General features: G+C 49.1%; 1 protein-coding gene across 1 annotated transcript in view; it reads right to left on the minus strand.

Annotated features, from left to right (window-relative positions):
* LCT (lactase) overlaps positions 1-17872 on the minus strand; it is a 54097-nt gene that overhangs the window by 5428 nt on the left and 30797 nt on the right. Inside the window, exons 8-14 of the mRNA XM_023193773.1 lie at positions 15434-16984; positions 14119-14387; positions 11141-11431; positions 9948-10146; positions 7793-7995; positions 5203-5312; positions 1841-1975 (exon numbers count right to left, since the gene is read on the minus strand). Of these exons, the coding sequence (XP_023049541.1) occupies positions 1841-1975; positions 5203-5312; positions 7793-7995; positions 9948-10146; positions 11141-11431; positions 14119-14387; positions 15434-16984 (2758 nt within the window). The remainder of the gene's footprint in view (positions 1-1840; positions 1976-5202; positions 5313-7792; positions 7996-9947; positions 10147-11140; positions 11432-14118; positions 14388-15433; positions 16985-17872) is intronic.

A 17872-nucleotide genomic window follows, 5' to 3' on the forward strand; every position in this document is an offset into this window, starting at 1 on the left:
GGCCACTGCACTCCAGCCTGGGCGACAGAGCGAGACTCCGCCTCAAAAAAAAAAAGAAAGTGCCACCTCCTGGCTGGAGACCAACCAACTCACCCCATTACAGCAACTCAGAACAATCCTGCTCCAAAGAAGGAGAAAACAACAACAAATTCCACCGCCTGCAACATCCTGGCTGACCAGAGGTCCTGAGTCTGTCCACATGACAACTTCACTGCTAGCACAACCAGCGTTGGAGAAAACCACAACAAACGACCCTCACAGAATCCACTTCACTCCCCTGCACCTCCGCTGGAGCAGGTGCTGGTATCCACGGCTGGGAGACCTGATGACAGATCACATCACAGGACCCTGCAGACATTCCTCAGCACCAGTTCAGATCCCAGTAGTCCTGCTGGGTGGAGAGACCCAGATGGGCAATGGCAATCACTGCAGCCTGGCTCTCAGGAAGCCCCATCCCGAGGGAAAGCGGGTGAGCACCACATCAAGGGATCACCCGGTGGGACAAAATAATCTGAACAGCAGCCCTTGAGTTCCAGATCTTTCCAGTGAAACAGTCTCCCCAAATGAGAAGGAACCAGAAAAGGTCATATGACAAAGCAAGGTTCTCTAAGACCCACATTAGTTCTCCAGCGATGGATCCAAACCAAGAAGAAATCCCTCAATTGGGAGATGAAGAATTCAGAAGGTTGATTATTAAGATACTCAAGGAGGTACTAGAGAAAGGTGAAAATTAACTTGGAGACATTTAAAAAACCATACAGGATACGGATGGAAAAGTCTCTAGATAAATAGATATCACAAAGGAAAAGACAATCGGCCAGGCGCGGTGGCTCACGCCTGTAATCCCAGCACTTTGGGAGGCCGAGGCGAGTGGCTCGCCTGAGGTCAGGAGACCGGCCTGACCAACATGGTGAAACCCTGTCTCTACTAAAATACAAAGCAAACAAGCAAACAAACAAAATTAGCCAGGCTTGGTGGTGCGCGCCTGTAATCCCAGCTACTCGAAGGCTGAGGCCGGGGAATTGCTGGAACCCGGGAGGCGGAGGTTGCAGTGAGCCAAGATTCTGCCGCTGCCCTCCAGCCTGGTGACAAAGCGAGACTCTGTCTCAAAAGAAAACGAATAAAATAAAAATAAAAACCATGGGGAACATCACACACTGGGGCCTATCATGGGGAGGGGGGAGGGGGGAGGGATTGCATTGGGGAGTTATACCTGATATAAATGATGAATTGATGGGTGCTGACGAGTTGACGGGTGCAGCACACCAACATGGCACATGTATACATATGTAACCTGCACGTTATGCACATGTACCCTAGAACTTAAAGTATAATAAAAAAATAAAATAAAAAAAAAAAACCATTACTTAAAAGGTGAACCAAAATCTTTTACTATCTCTACTTCATAAGCATTGTTTAAAAGAGAAAATAAAATTTTACTCTTGTATTATTGTAATATTTATTAACAGTAAAGCAAATTTTGATAAAACCTAAACAAATTTTTTTCTTGAAAATACTTTTTAAAAACCAAGCATTTTGAGAGTTGAGCAGCCTGTGAAAAAGAACACAGAATAAATGAATAAATTTTAAAAATGAAATAAAACAAAAAGCCAAGCACATGTGCCCTAATGGGAGATGCCCTGGAGACCCCGGCCTCCTCTCCCTCTTGCTTGCTGGAGATTTCCTTGGGATCTGTGGGGTGGTGAGCGTCTTGCAAACCCTGCCACATTCGGCGTTGGAGGCCCTATTTTGAGGCTGGGCAGGCCTCGGAGAGCACAGCCAAGGGGCACCTTTCTGCCTTTTCTGGAGATGGCTACGGGCGCCCTGTTGGTGGACTTACCTGTCTGCATCAAAAGAAGAGATGGCAGTGGCATAGTTGAGGTTGTAGGCCAGGACAGTGGTGTAGTGATTGAACCCAAAAAAGTCATAGGTACCGTTGATCCTCCTCTTCTCACTCTCTGTAAATTCTGGCAGCCTGGATGGAAGAAGCCATTAAGGGCAGGGGCGTCAGGGAGAGCCACGCTTTGAGAAGAGAATGTCATGGGGCTGGGGCGGGGGAGTGCTCTGAACCCCAGGCACTTGGCAGTGACTGGGGGAACCGGAGCGGATGAACAGGTCCTTCAGGCAGTGCAGGAAGCACCTGCGGCTCCTCCCGCCCAGACCAAAAACCTGGCTTCCCTAGGTCTCTGCAAGAGCCTCTGAAACCTGAAGGACCACACACACATATGCACACGCACACATGCATGCACAGTTCTTAATTTCCTTCAAACATTAACATATGCAAATTCTGATATTTAGCATCTATGACAGATTTCAGAATCAAGAGCATACCTGAGGTACATACCCAAGACTCTTCCCCTATGTTTGTAAAGTTAGACCTTGTATAATTTTTTTTTCTTGTGTCTGAGTCTCTCTCTGTCACCTAGGCTAGAGTGCAGTGGCATGATCTCAGCTCACTGCAACCTCCGCCTCCTGGGTTCAGGCGAGTCTGCTGCCTCAGCCTCCTGAGTAGCTGGGACTACAAGCGCCCACCACGACTCCTGGCTAATTTTTTGTATTTTTGGTAGAGATGGTGTTTCACCATGTTGGCCAGGCTGGTCTTGAACTCCTGACCTCAAGTGATCCACCTACCTCAGCCTCCCAAAGTGTTGGGATTACAGGCATGAGCCACCGCACCCGGCCCTGTATCTTGTATAATTTGTATTTCCGTTTTCTGCCCTTTCCAAGTTTATCTGCTCCTTCCTGTTGGGTTTGGTTAGGCATGCCTCTTTTTCTCCAACTTTAGCAATAATAATAATAATAGCTTCAAGATCTTCAAAGTAGCAGGGGAAATAATTTGCAAATTGAGTGTTTGAGTTTGAATTTCTCAGTTCTCACGATTTCACTGAACTTTGTTTTCTTTCTTTCTTTTCCTTTTTCTTTTTCTTTTTTTTTCAGACAGCATCTTGCTCTGCCCTCCTGGGGACACTGCACGCCCCCTGAAGCTGGAGTGAAGTGGTGAGATCATAGCTCACTGCAACCTCAGTCTCCTGGGCTCAAGCAATCCTCCCACCTCAGCCTCCCAAGTAGTTGGGAATATAGGTGTGTGCCACCATGCCTAGATAATTTTTAATTTTTTTGTAAAGACAAAGTCTCACTATGTTGCCCAGGCTGGTCTTGAACTTCTGGTCTCAAGCAATCCTCCTGCCTCAGCCTCCCAAAGTGCTGGGATTACATACGAGTCTGGGAACTTTGTCTTCTTAACGTGTAGATGGAGCATTTTCCAGACACTGTGAGTGAAAAGCCTCTCCCCTGTAGAACCTGACTAATAAACACTCATGTGCAGTGTGTACAGGTGATCTTGACTGCATGCGCATGCTGACAGGGAGACCTGGTGCTTCTGGTTTAGGTGTGACCCACAGATGCCTCTGACACTTTCATCTTGACCTTTCTGTTACCGTTAACCTGAGGGATCAAGAACCTTCCTTCCCTGGGGTTTCTGAGATGATGGGAGAAAACCAAAGCACAGCCTCCTCATGTACCTGACGCCTCTGCTCAGAAGCCAGCAATGGCCTGTGGCCCCAAAGCCAATGCCCTGCGCTTGGCTTCCAGGCCCTTCACCATGTGGCCTCAGCCCCTTCACCGCCACTGGGCTGGTCTCCCCCACTCTCAGCTTCTGGCACCCTACTCATTATTACCTCTAGGCCTGTCTTCACAACCCTGCCCCTTGGAAGGAATGACCTGTAATCTCCTGCACTCTATCCCCTGTCAAGGCCCAGCTCAGCTGATGTCCTGCCTTGTCCATGAAATCTCCTGGGTCTACCCGGTCCACCCTGATCTCATCTGCTGAGTTTTCTTTGTACTGAAGAGCCTGGGGAATGGGATTCCATGGAGCACTGTCTTTCCAGCTGATCTGTCAGCAGCTTGAGGAACTGACTTGGAATCCTCTCCTTCCGTGGACCCCTCCTTCTGGCCCTGGCTCGGTCTAATGGTAGGTGCTCGGCAAACTTGTGCGGATGGGCCGGACGCTCACTGGTTTCACTGGAGATCACAGTTCACAGATCAGACCTTTAGGCACAGCCTGCTCTGCTGCACTTACCCTAACTAGGCCGGAGTGTGCATTGTGAGGTGGGAGCTGGCTTTTCTTTCTTTTTTTTTTTTGAGACAGAGTCTCGCTCTGTCGTCCAGGCTGGGGGGCAGTGGCGCCATCTCGGCTCACTGCAACCTCTGCCTCCTGAGCTCAAGCGATTCTCTGGCCTCAGCCTCCCAAGTAGCTGGGATTAGAGGCCCCAGCCACCGCGCCCGGCTAATTTTTGTATTTTTAGTAGAGACAGGGTTTCGCCATGTTGGCCAGGCTGGTCTTGACCTCCTGACTTCAAGTGATCCGCCCGCCTTGGCCTCCCAAAGTGCTGGGATTACAGGCGTGAGCCACCGCCCCCAGCCTGGGAGCTGGATTTTTAATCCTCAGCTGGGCTCTATGGGGGCGTCTGGGGACAGGACTCAAAGACTCTGTTGGAAATTCACACCTGATTCCCGCCGGCCTTGGAGCGGTGGGCATGTTCCCACGGGCATGTTCCCATGGGAGCTTCCCGCGCTTCCACACACCACACCTCTCACCCCACCTGCATGACTCAAGCCCCCAGCATGCTCCCTGGGGGCAGACAGCTTGGCTGCAAATCTCAGCTCCATCTCTTAATAGCTGGGTGGCCTTGCCCTAATATTTGCGCCTCACTTTACTCATATTTAAGTAGAAATAAAGATACCAACAGAAATGCCTAAACGTTGGCTGCTGACGTTGCTACTGCTTCCTTGACAAGAACGGGCGGGCGGGTAAGGAGGGACGCTTTGGTGCAGACCATCGCCACCTGCTGGCCAAATGATGCAAAGCACAAACCTGACTCACCCACTGCCACCCACATTCGCACGTGCGGTGATGAAATAGGATAGGATGAACCGGGATTTATCTGTGGAGTGGTGGAGTGGGGTTGCTCAGAGGTGGATATCCTTGGGACAGATTTCCTGGCTGTTCTGCAATATAATAACCATAATAGCAACCCCCCTCTGTCAAGCACATAGCAGTGCCAGGTGCTGGGCTAAGCTTTACATATATGATCACATGTAACTTCCCAGCAAGCAAAGAAGCTCAGTCATGGTAACTTGCCCGAGACATGCCTCTGCGACCCCGACGCCATGCCCTCAGCACTGCGGGCACCAGGCCCTTACCGAGACTTGTTGAGGCCTGCAGCCAAGCTCCTGTCACGGATCCGCGTCTTCATCACCTCGTTGTAATCTCCATTCTTGAAAATAGGATGTCCAAACCAGCCTCCCATGAACTGCGGGTGGGGTTGGGGAGACAGTCAGCCCAGGCTGGGTACAGCAAGAGACAGCACCGTCCCTGCTCAGAAGTGCCAGACCTCACAACCTCCCTCCTTTTTCTGGACCCCCAGGCTAAGTTCTCTTCTCTGTGGCTGCTGCCTGTTGCAGCTTCAGTGCCCACAGGTCTCCCAGCTGGGTCTGTGCTTGCTCAGCTGCTGTCGCACTGAGGGCAGGGCCACATCTTCATAGTTACAGCTTGAGGTGACAGGAACTGACCTGCGCACTGACCCTGGAGCTCAACAAATGCTTCCTGGCTGCCCTTGGACGGATCCTGCAGAGGAGAAGGGAGAACCACAAGCCTCCAGGCTCCCGGTTCCCTTTCTCACCACTGAGTGGCTGAATTTCTGCATCAAAGTGCCCAAGGAGCAACCGGAACTTTCTGGGGAGGGCTGAGATGCGAGGTTTTGCTTTCCTGACTTTCCGGGCAAAGCATAACTCTTCATGGGCTTTCACAGCCCCAACATGGGGAACTGTTTGACCCATTTTCTCTAATGAGGCCTAGGCCATCCTTATCATGGGTGGGGATACGTGGCACCCACACACTATGATGCTGGGGGGTTGAGAGCCTTCTTTAGTCTCTCCAAATCCTCTCCTCACCTGCTGGCTGTTGCTGGGAATGTGGGGTGAGGGCAGCTTCCACCCATGGTTAGAGACGAGGCATGGAACACACATGCCCTGGTAAGGAGGCTTAAATGCACCCACTCCAAGGCAACACACTGGATGTTTTTGTGGAAGCTGATTCTAATAGGAGATGCATCTGTCATAGTCCATGGCTGCAGTATCACAGTTCACCAGTAAGTGGTTCAATCTAAAGATATGACAGCCTAACATTTCCTGACATTCAAAGTTTTGATTTCAGGAAAAAAGGAAATGTTGCTCTAAATCACCAGCTCTGTGAGTCTGAAATGAGGGATACATTAATTTTGTTTCAAAACTGTTTCCCCAGCTGACTGGCAGACCAGAAAATTAAGCTCTTCGTTGCGTTTATTAACTTGACTATCTTTGTCAAGTTCTCCTGTGAAGAGTTTGGCAAACCAAGGCCCTTGGTGTTCCCCCCGAGAGAGTTAGAGTGTCCCAGCTGGCAGACTCTTCCACAGAGTCCAAAGTGGGAACCGATCCAGAGAGAAACTCTTGTCTTTCCTTCCTGATGCAAAATGTAGGAGACAGCACCTTCTAGCCCTGTCAGAGACTCCAGGAGGAGCCAGAGGAGCTGTGCCATGAATAAGGATCATTCTTCTCCTTCTCTTCTCTTGTCAGTCAGGGGTTCAGGTGGAAATAAAGGTAGGCCATGCCGGCACCTGTTTCCTTTTTTTTTTTTTTTTGGAGATGGAGCCTCGCTCTGTCACTCAGGCTGGAGTGCAATGGGCATCTCAACTCCTGGGTTCTCCTGCCTCAGCCTCCAGAGTAGCTGGGACTATAGGCATGTGCCACCATGCCTGGGTAATTTTTATATTATTAGTAGAGATGGGGTCTCACCATGTTGGCCAGGCTGGTCTAGAACTCCTGACCTCAGGTTATCAGCCTGCCTTAGCCTCCCAAACTGCTGGGATTACAGGTGTGAGCCGCCATGCCCAGCCAACTTCCTTCTAATGTCTCTACTTCCTAGGGGTGAAATTCCATGACCAAAAGATGCTGTTCTTAAACTCATTGAGTTGGCAAATTAGGGGCACTAATGAGTTTCACAGAATCTAAAGCCCCCAGTTTAAGAAATGCCTAGGCTGTAGCAAATCAAATTAGATGGCGACACCTAAAGGTGACGTGTGACATTGCAGCCCAGCTCTGTTAGTGACTATAGTCAAACCAGAGAGACTGAAGAGATGGAAATTTCTCTCTATGAGTTAACTTCAAACCAATGTTACAGAAATAATTACCTGTACAAATGATTTTTAAAAACTTAAAGACAACCTAACCCCATGGACTTTATCACTTTCATCACAGCAAACTTATGAGGTGGGTAGAGCATCTCTAGTTCAAAGATGAGAAAACTAAGGCATGAAAAAGTTAGATGATTTTCCCAAGCTCACAAAATCAGGCAATAGCAAAACTAGGCTTAGATCCTAACCATTCTTCTTTTTTTGGGTTGGGAGTGGTTTCCCTCTGTCACCTGGAGTTTAATGGTGCTGAAATCATGGCTCACTGCAACCTTGAACTCCTGGGCTCAAGTTCCCACATTAGCCTCCTGAGCAGCTGGGACTATAGGTGTGTGCCACCATGCCCTAATAATTTTTTTTTTTCTTAACAGACAAGGTCTTGCTATGTTGTCCAGGCTGGTCTCAAACTCCTAGCCTCAAGCAATCCTCCTGCCTCAGCCTTCCAAAATGCTGGGATTACAGACATGAGCCACCACACCCTAAATCTTTGATTCACAATCTGTTTCCATTAGGCTGGAAGGAAAGATGGACAAAAACAAGAACAAGTGTCCAGAGGAAAAACAGACCTGAACATATCTCCTGGCCGCCTCCACATCCTCCTGGTTAGAGGGATCTCTGGGTTCAGCCCAGTCACTGCTGATGGTGATGGAAATCACACCACCTTGACTGGCACGGTATACATCGTTGTACAGATGCCAGGCCTCCGCATGAGCCTTTATTAGGTTGTGGCCAACAATGTAGGGGGCAGTGCCAGGCCTATCAAAGATTCCTGGAAACATACACATGAACGTCAACAGAGAATGGATAGAATGGATGTGACCAAGATTGTTAGTCCCTGCCTGCAGATGTCCCCTCTGTGTTTGGGAGAAAAGGTGTAGATTCTGGCATTAGGAAAACTGGAATTCAAACCCTGGCTCTCCCTCTTATTACCTGGCTGTGTAACTTTGGGTGAGTAATTCAGCCTTTCAGTTTTCTCCCTGGTGAAATGGGCAGCAGAGAGTGCTCGTTAGAGGGAAACGAAACAGTGTGTGAAACCCACTGGGTTTCAGGCTGGGACAGGAGAATCGCTCGAACCTGGGAGGCGGAGATTGCAGTGAGCTGAGAGGTTCAAGCGGTTCTTGTGTCTCAGCCTCCCGAGTAGCTGAGATTACAGGCAGGTGCCACCACGCCCAGCTAATTTTTGTATTTTTAGTAGAGACGGGGTTTCCCCATATTGGTCAGGCTGGTCTTGAACTCCTGACCTCAGGCGATCCACCCGCCTCGACCTCCCAAAGTGCTGGGATTACAGGCATGAGCCACCATAACTGCCGTATTATTATTTTTGAGACAGGGTCATGCACTGTCATCCAGGCTGGAGTGCAGTCGTGCCATGATCATGGCTCACTGCAGCCTTGAACTCCCGGGCTCAAATGAATTGGCAGGAGTTGATAATCTGGAGCTCCTTTGGGATCCACTGTGATCATTAGGGTTGGAGAATATGGCCTCGTGGGATGAGAAAGGTGACCATCCCCCAGCCCGACACCCGTGAAGTGTCTGTGCTGAGGTGGATTAGTAAAAGAAGAAAGCCTCTTGCAGTTGAGATAGAGGAAGGCCACTGTCTCCTGCCGGCCCCTGGGAACTGAATGTCTCGGTTTCAAACCCGATTGTACATTTGTTCATTTCTGAGATAGGAGAAAAACTGCCCTATGTCGGGAGGCGAGACATGTTGGCAGCAATGCTGCTTTGTTATTTACTCCACTGAGATGTTTGGGTGGAGAGAAACATAAATCTGGCCTATGTGCACATCTAGGCATAGTACCTCCCCTTGAACTTAATTATGACACAGATGCTTTTGCTCACATGTTTTCTTGCTGGCCTTCTCCCTGTTATCACCCTACTCTCCTACCACATTCCTCTTGCTGAGATACTGAAAATAATAATCAATAAAAACTGAGGGAACTCAGAGACCGCTGCCGGTGCAGGTCCTTGGTATGCTGAGTGCCGGTCTCCAGGGCCCACTGTTGTTTCTCTATACTTTGTCTCTGTGTCATTTCTTTTCTCAGTCTCTCATCCCACCTGATGAGATATACCCACAGGTGTGGAGGGGCAGGCTACCCCTTCATATATGTACAATTATTGCATATCAACCAAAGATAAAGGAAAAAAAATATTTTAGGTTCAGATGTGTTTCGGAATTAAGTGTTTCCTTTGAGAAAAGTACCTACCAGTCCCATGGGCCCGGGACAGCTCTCCATAGTCAAGCACACTGATATCTGTGCAGCAGAACATAGGAATGTTCGCTCAGTGCGATAAAGACCATGAGCAGCCTCCTGTTGGTTTGAGTCAGCTTTCACTACCATTAAATGAGCTCAGGTCAGCCAAACCAATTGTCAGAACCTTTGGGGTTTGGGAATTGTGGAAACAGACTGTAGATCTGTACAGCCTGACAAACTGTCCTTCCCCACATCAATTTGCCCACATCTCTGATCTCAGAGAGCTGCCCACCTGAGGCCGATCAGAGTCACAGAGCAAAGAAACGAACCCACCTTGAGGTACTGAGATGTGAAATTCATGGTTAGCAATGCAATGTCAGGAGGGAATCCTCTACAGCCCTGAGCAAGAAGCAGGGTTTCTGCCATGGGGCTTTCTTTGCTGCCTCCTCCTGTGCCATTTGGATTTCAACTCTTGATGTGCTAAGAATGCCGTGATCCAAAGAGCTGACGAGCCAGGGCTGGGACTTACCTGGAGCTTTTGTTCCATCGCCGTAGCCCTGGTAAGCAACGACAAAGGGCTCATTCAGCGTGATCCAAAACTTCACCTTGTCTCCCAGCCTCTGGAAGAGCACATCTGCATACTCCTTAAACCGCTGCACGATGGTCTCATTCTCCCAGCCTCCCACATCCTGAAGCGCCTGCGGTAGGTCCCAGTGGTAAATGGTCACCTGGGAAGAAGCCAGATCAGCTGTTGCATCAGTCGTGCTTTCCATGGGAAGCCCTAGGTTAGATGTGCCAGCATCAACGTCTGCTACTAATCCTGAGAGTGACTTATGAGACAAAAAGGCTCAAAGATTTTTTTCTTTTTCTTTTAGGAAAGGGATAAATTGCTTTCATGGAGAACTAGATGGCTGAGGTCAAAGTTGGGAAGGAAGCTCTTTTTTTTTTTTTTTTTTTTTTTTTTTTTTTTTTTTTTTTTTGTTGAGACGGGGTCCCGCTCTATCACCCAAGCTGGAGTGCAGTGGCCGGATCTCAGCTCACTGCAAGCTCCGCCTCCCGGGTTCCCGCCATTCTCCTGCCTCAGCCTCCTGAGTAGCTGGGACTACAGGCGCCCGCCACCTCGCCCGGCTAGATTTTTGTATTTTTTTTTAGTAGAGACGGGGTTTCACCGTGTTAGCCAGGATGGTCTCGATCTCCTGACCTCGTGATCCGCCTGTCTCGGCCTCCCAAAGTGCTGGGATTACAGGCTTGAGCCACCGCGCCCGGCCGGGAAGGAAGCTCTTTAATGCTTTTTGAATTCTGCACCACATGACTTTACCAACAATTAAAAAGTTAAATTTGAGGTCGGGCACGGTGGCTCATACCTATAATCTCAGCACTTTGGGAAGCTGAGGTGGGTGGATCACTTGAGGCCAGGAGTTTGAGACCAGCCTGGCCAATACAGTGAAACCCTGTCTCTACTAGAAATACAAAAATTAGCCAGGCATGGTGGTGCGTGCCTATAAGCCCAGCTACTCAGGAGGCTGAGAAACGAGATCCACCACTGCACTCCAGGCTGGAGGACAGAGCGAGACTACCTACGTCTCAAAAACAACAATGACAACAACAACAACAAAAGCTAAATTTGAAACCAGCATTTTGCTTACACGATAAATGTGCTCCCCCGGACCGGCTGGTTCCCGCATGTGGACTTTCCCGAGGCCTGGCCAGGCCCCACCATACCTGAGGCTGGATGCTGGCGGCCAGCAGTGCGTCGATAAGCCTCACGTAGTAGTTCAGGCCCGCTTCATTGATGTACCTGGTGGTTCCATCAGGGAGGATGCGAGGCCAGGAGATGGAAAAACGGTAGTGGGACACGCCCATGTTCTGCAGGGTGACCAGATCCTCAGCAATCTTATGATAACTGTCACATGCCACGTCTCCAATGGCATCGTTCTCAACCTTCAGCGGTGTGTGAGAAAACGTGTCCCAAATGCTGAGTCCTTTGCCATCTGCTCTCCATGCACCTTCGATCTCAAGATGACAAGACATGGTCTAATTAGGTCATTCTGTCAAGCACTCGAAGGCTTCTTTCTGCCACTGGGTGAGTCTCAGGTCAGGACGTTTACTCTTTTGTGATAATGCTTAGTTTAAAACAAGCACATTGGTCCAGGTATGGTGACTCACACCAGCAACCCCAGTGCTATGGGAGGATCGCTCGAGCCCAGGAATTCAAAACCAACCTGGGCAGCATGGCAAAACCCCATCTCTATAAAAAAATCAAAAAAATTAGCCAAGTGTGGTTACCTTCTCTGGGAGCCTGCTCTGGCCCCCACTCAGTCTTGGAACTCCCCTGGCTTTCTCTACACATGCAGCAGGTCCACTCTTGCACAGAGACAGACGCAGGCAGAAGATGGAAAGCAGGAACCATCATTACCTGCCAGGCAAGTCACTTGCCTTTTCGTATTCCATTTTTCTTGGAAAAACTAAAACCATCCTATTTTCTGTAGGAGTGAGCCTCATTTTGAATGAATACGGTAGCAATGTGATGTTGTTAGGACATCAGAATAAGCTCAGGTCCATGCTGAGAGCCAACGTGAGCAAACTGCCTGCTTGGAAGGATCTAGCTGAGGAATAAAAGGGTCCAGCAGGGACTCGTCATAGTCATGGGCTGTAGAACAGTGTTTTGGTCAATGACGGACCTGATATATGATGGTGGTCCCATAAGATTATAATGGAGCTGAAACATTCCTATTGCCTAGTGCTTTGTAGCCATTGTAACGTTGTAGAGCACTGCATTATTCATGTTTCTGGTGGTGCTCATGTCAATAAACCGACCGTGTGGCCAGCAGTATAAAAAGTATAGCACATGCAGGCCAGGTGTTGTGGCTCAGACCTGTAATTCCAGCACTTTCGGAGGCTAAGGGAGGAGGATCACTTGAGGCCAGGAGTTCAAGACCAGCCCTAGCAACATAGTGAGACCCCCATTTCTACAAAAATTTAAAAGTAAAAAATTCATTGGGTGTGGTGGCATATGCATGTAATCCCAGCTACTTGGGAGGCTGAGTGATCCTCCTGCCTCAGCTGGGAGTATGGGAGCACACCATCATACTCGGCTAATCTTTTTGACTTTTTTTTTTTTTTTTTTTTTTTGAGACGGAGTCTCGCTCTGTCCCTCAGGCTGGAGTGCAGTGGCGCGATCTCGGCTCACTGCAAGCTCGGCCTCCCGGGTTCACGCCATTCTCCTGCCTCAGTCTCTTGAGTAGCTGTGACTACAGGCGCCCACCACCACACCTGGCTAATTTTTTTTTTTTTTTGTATTTTTAGTAGAGACGGGGTTTCACCGTGGTCTCGATCTCCTGACCTTGTGATCTGCCCGCCTCGGCCTCCCAAAGTGCTGGGATTACAGGCGTGAGCCACCGCGCCCGGCCTTGATTTTTTTTAATAGAGATAGGGTTTTGCCATGTTGCCCAGGCTGGTTTTGAACTCCTAGGCTCGAGCGACTCTCCCATAGCACTGGGATTTGCAGGCGTGAGCCACCACACCTGGACCAATGTGCTTGTTTTAAGCTAAGCATTATCACAAAAGAGTAAAAAGGTTTAAAAAATTAAAATGTTAATAAAGTAAAAATGTTATAGTAAGCTAAGGTTAAAGTGTTATTGAAGAAAGAAAAACATTTAAAAAATAGGCCGGGCGCGGTGGCTCAAGCCTGTAATCCCAGCACTTTGGGAGGCCGAGACGGGCGGATCACAAGGTCAGGAGATCGAGACCATCCTGGCTAATACGGTGAAACCCCGTCTCTACTAAAAAAAAAAACAAAAAACTAGCCGGGCGAGGTGGCGGACATCTGTAGTCCCAACTACTCGGGAGGCTGAGGCAGGAGAATGGCGTGAACCCGGGAGGCGGAGCTTGCATGCAGTGAGCTGAGATCCGGCCACTGCACTCCAGCCTGGGTGACAGAGCGAGACTCCGTCTCAAAAAAAAAAAAAAAAAGAAAAGAAAAACATTAAAAAAAAAATGTAGCGTAGCATAAGTGTGCAGGGTTCATAAAGTCCACAGTAGTGTACAGTAATGCCCAGGCCTTCCCATTCACTCACCCCTCACTCACTGACTCACCCAGAGCAACTTCCAGTCCCACAGGCTCCATTCACGGTAAGTGCCCTGTCCAGCTTTTATGCCATATTTTCACTGTGCCTTTCTACATTTAGATAGACGAATACCACTGTGTCACAACTGCCTCCAGCATTCAGTACCGTAACAGGCTGTACAGGTTTGTAGCCTAGAAGCACTAGGCTATACCGTGTAGCCTAGGTGTATAGTAGGCTATACTATCTAGGTGTGTGTAAGTGTACTCTGTGTGATGTTCACACAACTATGAACTCGCCTAACATCACACCTCTCAGAGCAAATCCCTGTCGTGAGCGATGCGTGACTGTGTTAGTGTGTCTTTGCCCGAGTGCTTCTGCCCAGGCTCTCCCTGCTCTGTCTGGCCCTGCAAGCACTCATCTCAAGACAGCGAGCCTCACCATGCTGGTCTGGGTAAATTTGAGGCTGTGAAGAAGCCAGGCTGTCTGGAAGAGGACCGCCCAGACCCCATGCTGCCCCTCCATGGGTCTGCTGGAATCTCCTGTTCATGCATGTGCCCTTCCCAGCACTGAACTGACCGCCTGGTGCGGGGTGGGTGTGTGGCCAACGGTCTCCCACCACCCTGAACTCCTCACCTGATATGCAGCAGAAGCCGCGCTCCAGATGAAGCCCTCAGGAAACCGTCCGTACAGAAACTCATCCTCCCTGGCCAGTGGCATGCCATTGTTGGTAATGACCTCTGTGTAGTACCCGGCAGAGGCTCTTGCTGTGCGAGGCCTGTTCGTGTTGCTGAAATCAACATGGTACAGTCCAAACTTGACCGTGTAGCCATTCAGCCACTCAAAGTTGTCCATCAGAGACCAGGCGACATACCCTCGAAGGTCTACACCGTCGAGCCTGTAGGCTGGGAACATCCCAAAGGGAGCAGAGGAGAGCCTGACACCAGGAGTCAGGACCCCCACACAGCCAACCCAGTGTCAGCTCCTCAATTCAAGGTGGTTGTCCTAAAAGTGACATACGCCCTGAAAGACCAACAGATCATCTGTCCATCTTACTTTTTTGCCAGTACCTATGACTCCACAGCAAGCATTAATGACTGATCATCTCCAAATCAAATTCTTCTGTTGGGGTAAAGAAACATGCCCCAAATTCAAGAGCCTCAGCCCACTTAGGAAGCTAAGCCCAATGCATCTGTCGTCCCAGCTACTAGGGAGGCTGAGGCAGGAGAATTGCTTGAACTTGGGAGGCGGAGGTTGCAGTGAGCCAAGATCACACCACTGCACTCCAGCCTGGGCAACAGAGTGAGACTCTGTCTCAAAAAAAAAAAAAAAAAAAAGAGATCAACGAGACAAAAAGTTGATTTTTAGGCCAGGCTCAGTGGCTCGCGCCTGTAATCTTAACACTTTGGGAGGCAGAGGCAGGTGGATCACTCGAAGTCAGGAGTTTGAAATCAGCCTGGCCAACATGGTGAAACCCCACCTCTACTAAAAATACAAAAAAATTAGCCGGGCGTGATGGCCACTGCACTCCAGTCTGGGTAACAGAGCAAGACTCCATCTCAGAAAAAAAAAAAGGAAGTTTGAATTTACACAACTTTCTTGTTTTACATGCATAGGATACGCTCTATGAAGGCAGAAATTTGTGTTTTGTTCATTGCTGTATCCCCAGCACCTAAAATAATGAATGAATGGACCCATGACAATAGGAATATTCTGCTGGGGACCCTGTGTGTGTGGTGTTTGTGCTTTTCCTTTGCAGAGACAACCATAGCCTTTTTTTCCCCCAGCTTCTCAAGGAACATATAACTCCCAAACAGATCAAGAATTATGGAGTTGGGACCTAAGAGAGAGACCTGTTGGTGGTTCATAAATCATCCTGGTAAAACATTTCAGGCACACGACCCAGGGAATGTGGGAAGGTTTCCTTAAAGGGAACTGAACCCTCACATACCTTTCAAAGCCTCATTGATATAGGTTTTGTGGTAAAATATCCTACTGGTATCCTCTGCGTCCGGATCGGTCAGCCCCACTCCGTTTTCAGTGATGTAAATGGGAATGTCACCATACTCTTCCTTGATCCAGTTCAGCAGCCTTCGCATCCCCCAGGGCGCAGCTCTGTTCACTGCTGTGGAAGGCCACGAAGGGTCCTCCTCCTCGGCCATCTCCTGGTCATCTTCGTAGGAGGGTGGGTTTAGCCTGGGTGTTTTGTACTGCACAATTCTGGAGGAGTATGTGTTGAGGCAGAAGACGTCGGCCGTCGCCCTGATGAACCTCTTCTCTTCCTCAGTGAAGCTTGGCAGGCGGGAGGTGGCTAAGTGCTGCAGTTCACTCCTGTTCCCTACTTTCCACTTCATGGCATCAGGATAGTCTCCGTTTCTAAAAATGGGGTGGGCAAACCAGCCCAGGGAGAACTGCAGCATTCGGTCAGCGGCTTCCACATCTCTGGGAACCCCTGGTGACTTGGGCTCTGCCCAGTGTGTACTGAGGCTCAGCGAGATGACCCCCTTCTGCTGCTGCCTGTATTTCTCATCGTACGTGTGATAGACTCTGGCATGGGCTTTGATGATGGCGTGGGCTATCCTATATGGTGCCCAGCCTGGGTCCTTCACCCCTGGGGGAAATTCCCCTGAGCCGTAACCCAGCCATGCCAGGTACATGGGCTCATTAAAAGTCATCCAGAACTTGACTCTGTCACCAAAGGTCCGGAAACAAAAGTCTGCGTAGCTGTCAAACAACTCAATCAAGGCAGGATTCTCCCAGCCTCCAATATCCTGGAGGGCCTGGGGCAGGTCCCAATGGAACAATGTCACCATAGGAACGATGTTGCTTGCCATCAAGCCATCAATCAGCCTATTGTAATAATCAACCCCGTGACTGTTGATAGAGCTGTTTCTCCCACTTGGGAAAATCCGAGACCAGGAGATAGAGAAGCGATAGGCCTTCACCTTCAAAGCTCGGAGCATATTCAGATCGGCATCCAGCTGGTGATAGCTGTCACAGGCGATGTCTCCAGTGGCATTGTCTTTCACATTGCTCCCTGGTGTGTGGGTAAAGTTATCCCAGATGCTGGGGCCTTTGCCGTCAGCATCCCACCCGCCTTCGATCTGATAAGCGGAAGAGGACACGCCCCACAGAAAGTCATCCCGGAAGGTGCCGTGGTAGAACAAATCTCTTTCAAACTTGGGTTGGCTGGAGAACTTTTCCCAAACGACTTTAGCCTTGGAGGGCACCTCAGATGGAAAAGTGAAGGCTCTGGCTTTGGAGGGGAGGTTTGCTGTATTAGGTGGTGGCAGGCTTTTTGCCGTGTTGGTGAGGAAACCGTTCTTTTCTATGATGCTAGTGAAAAAGTAGGCAGATTTCCTGGGAGTCCTTGACTTGCTGCTGTCGTTGAAGTTGACATGGTGCAGGCCAAACCTCTGGCTGTAACCAGAGGAGCCTTCGAAGCCATCAATGAGGGAACGAGCAATGTAGGAACGAACATCCACGGAGTCTTCCCTGATAGCTGTGAAGAAAAATAAAAATCAGATTTATTTATTTATGAATTTATTTAATTGAGATGGGGTCTCACTGTGTTGCCCAGGCTGGTCTCAAACTCCTGGACTCAAGTGACTCTCCCAAGTAGCTGGGACTGATTACAGGAGTGAGCTGGCACACCTCTATTTTATTTATTTATCTTCTGAAGACCAGTCAGTGCAGTCGTGAGAAGGGGGAGCAGGGTATTAGAAGCTGTTTGATCTGTAACTCGTTGTGAACAGTCAACTGAGATAAGTTATTACCTCAGACCAGCGAGGACTGTTTTTCAATAAAATAGTTTTTATTGAAAAATTAGAAGTATAGTCTCTGTTATTAATGTTGATTTTAAAAAGTGTTCCTTTTGACATGAAAGTTTGGAGGTGAGTTGGGTTACCCTGTAAATGTTCACCCTTTTTCCTCCTCAGAATGGATAAAAGGAAAATCCACAAGATCCTCACAAAACATCAGGCCACTTTTGTGGCCATAAATCTCAAAGCAAAGGAGCATCCTCATCTTCAAATAAATAGTGGAGGGGATGTGTCCCATGTGTTACTGCCAGGATGTCTTGGTTTTATACGGAATACATAAATCAATCTTTTTTTTTTTTTTTTTTTTGAGACAGAGTCTCGCTCTGTCGCCTGGGCTGAGTGCAGTGGCCAGATCTCAGCTCATTGCAAGCTCCGCCTCCCGGGTTCACGCCATTCTCCTGCCTCAGTCTCCCGAGTAGCTGGGACTACAGGCACCCGCCACCTCGCCCGGCTAGTTTTTTGTATTTTTTAGTAGAGACGGGGTTTCACCATGTTAGCCAGGATAGTCTCGATCTCCTGACCTCGTGATCCGCCCGTCTTGGCCTCCCAAAGTGCTGGGATTACAGGCT

This window comes from Piliocolobus tephrosceles, chromosome 11 (assembly GCF_002776525.5).
Source record: "Piliocolobus tephrosceles isolate RC106 chromosome 11, ASM277652v3, whole genome shotgun sequence".
In the NCBI taxonomy this organism is placed as follows: domain Eukaryota; kingdom Metazoa; phylum Chordata; class Mammalia; order Primates; family Cercopithecidae; genus Piliocolobus; species Piliocolobus tephrosceles.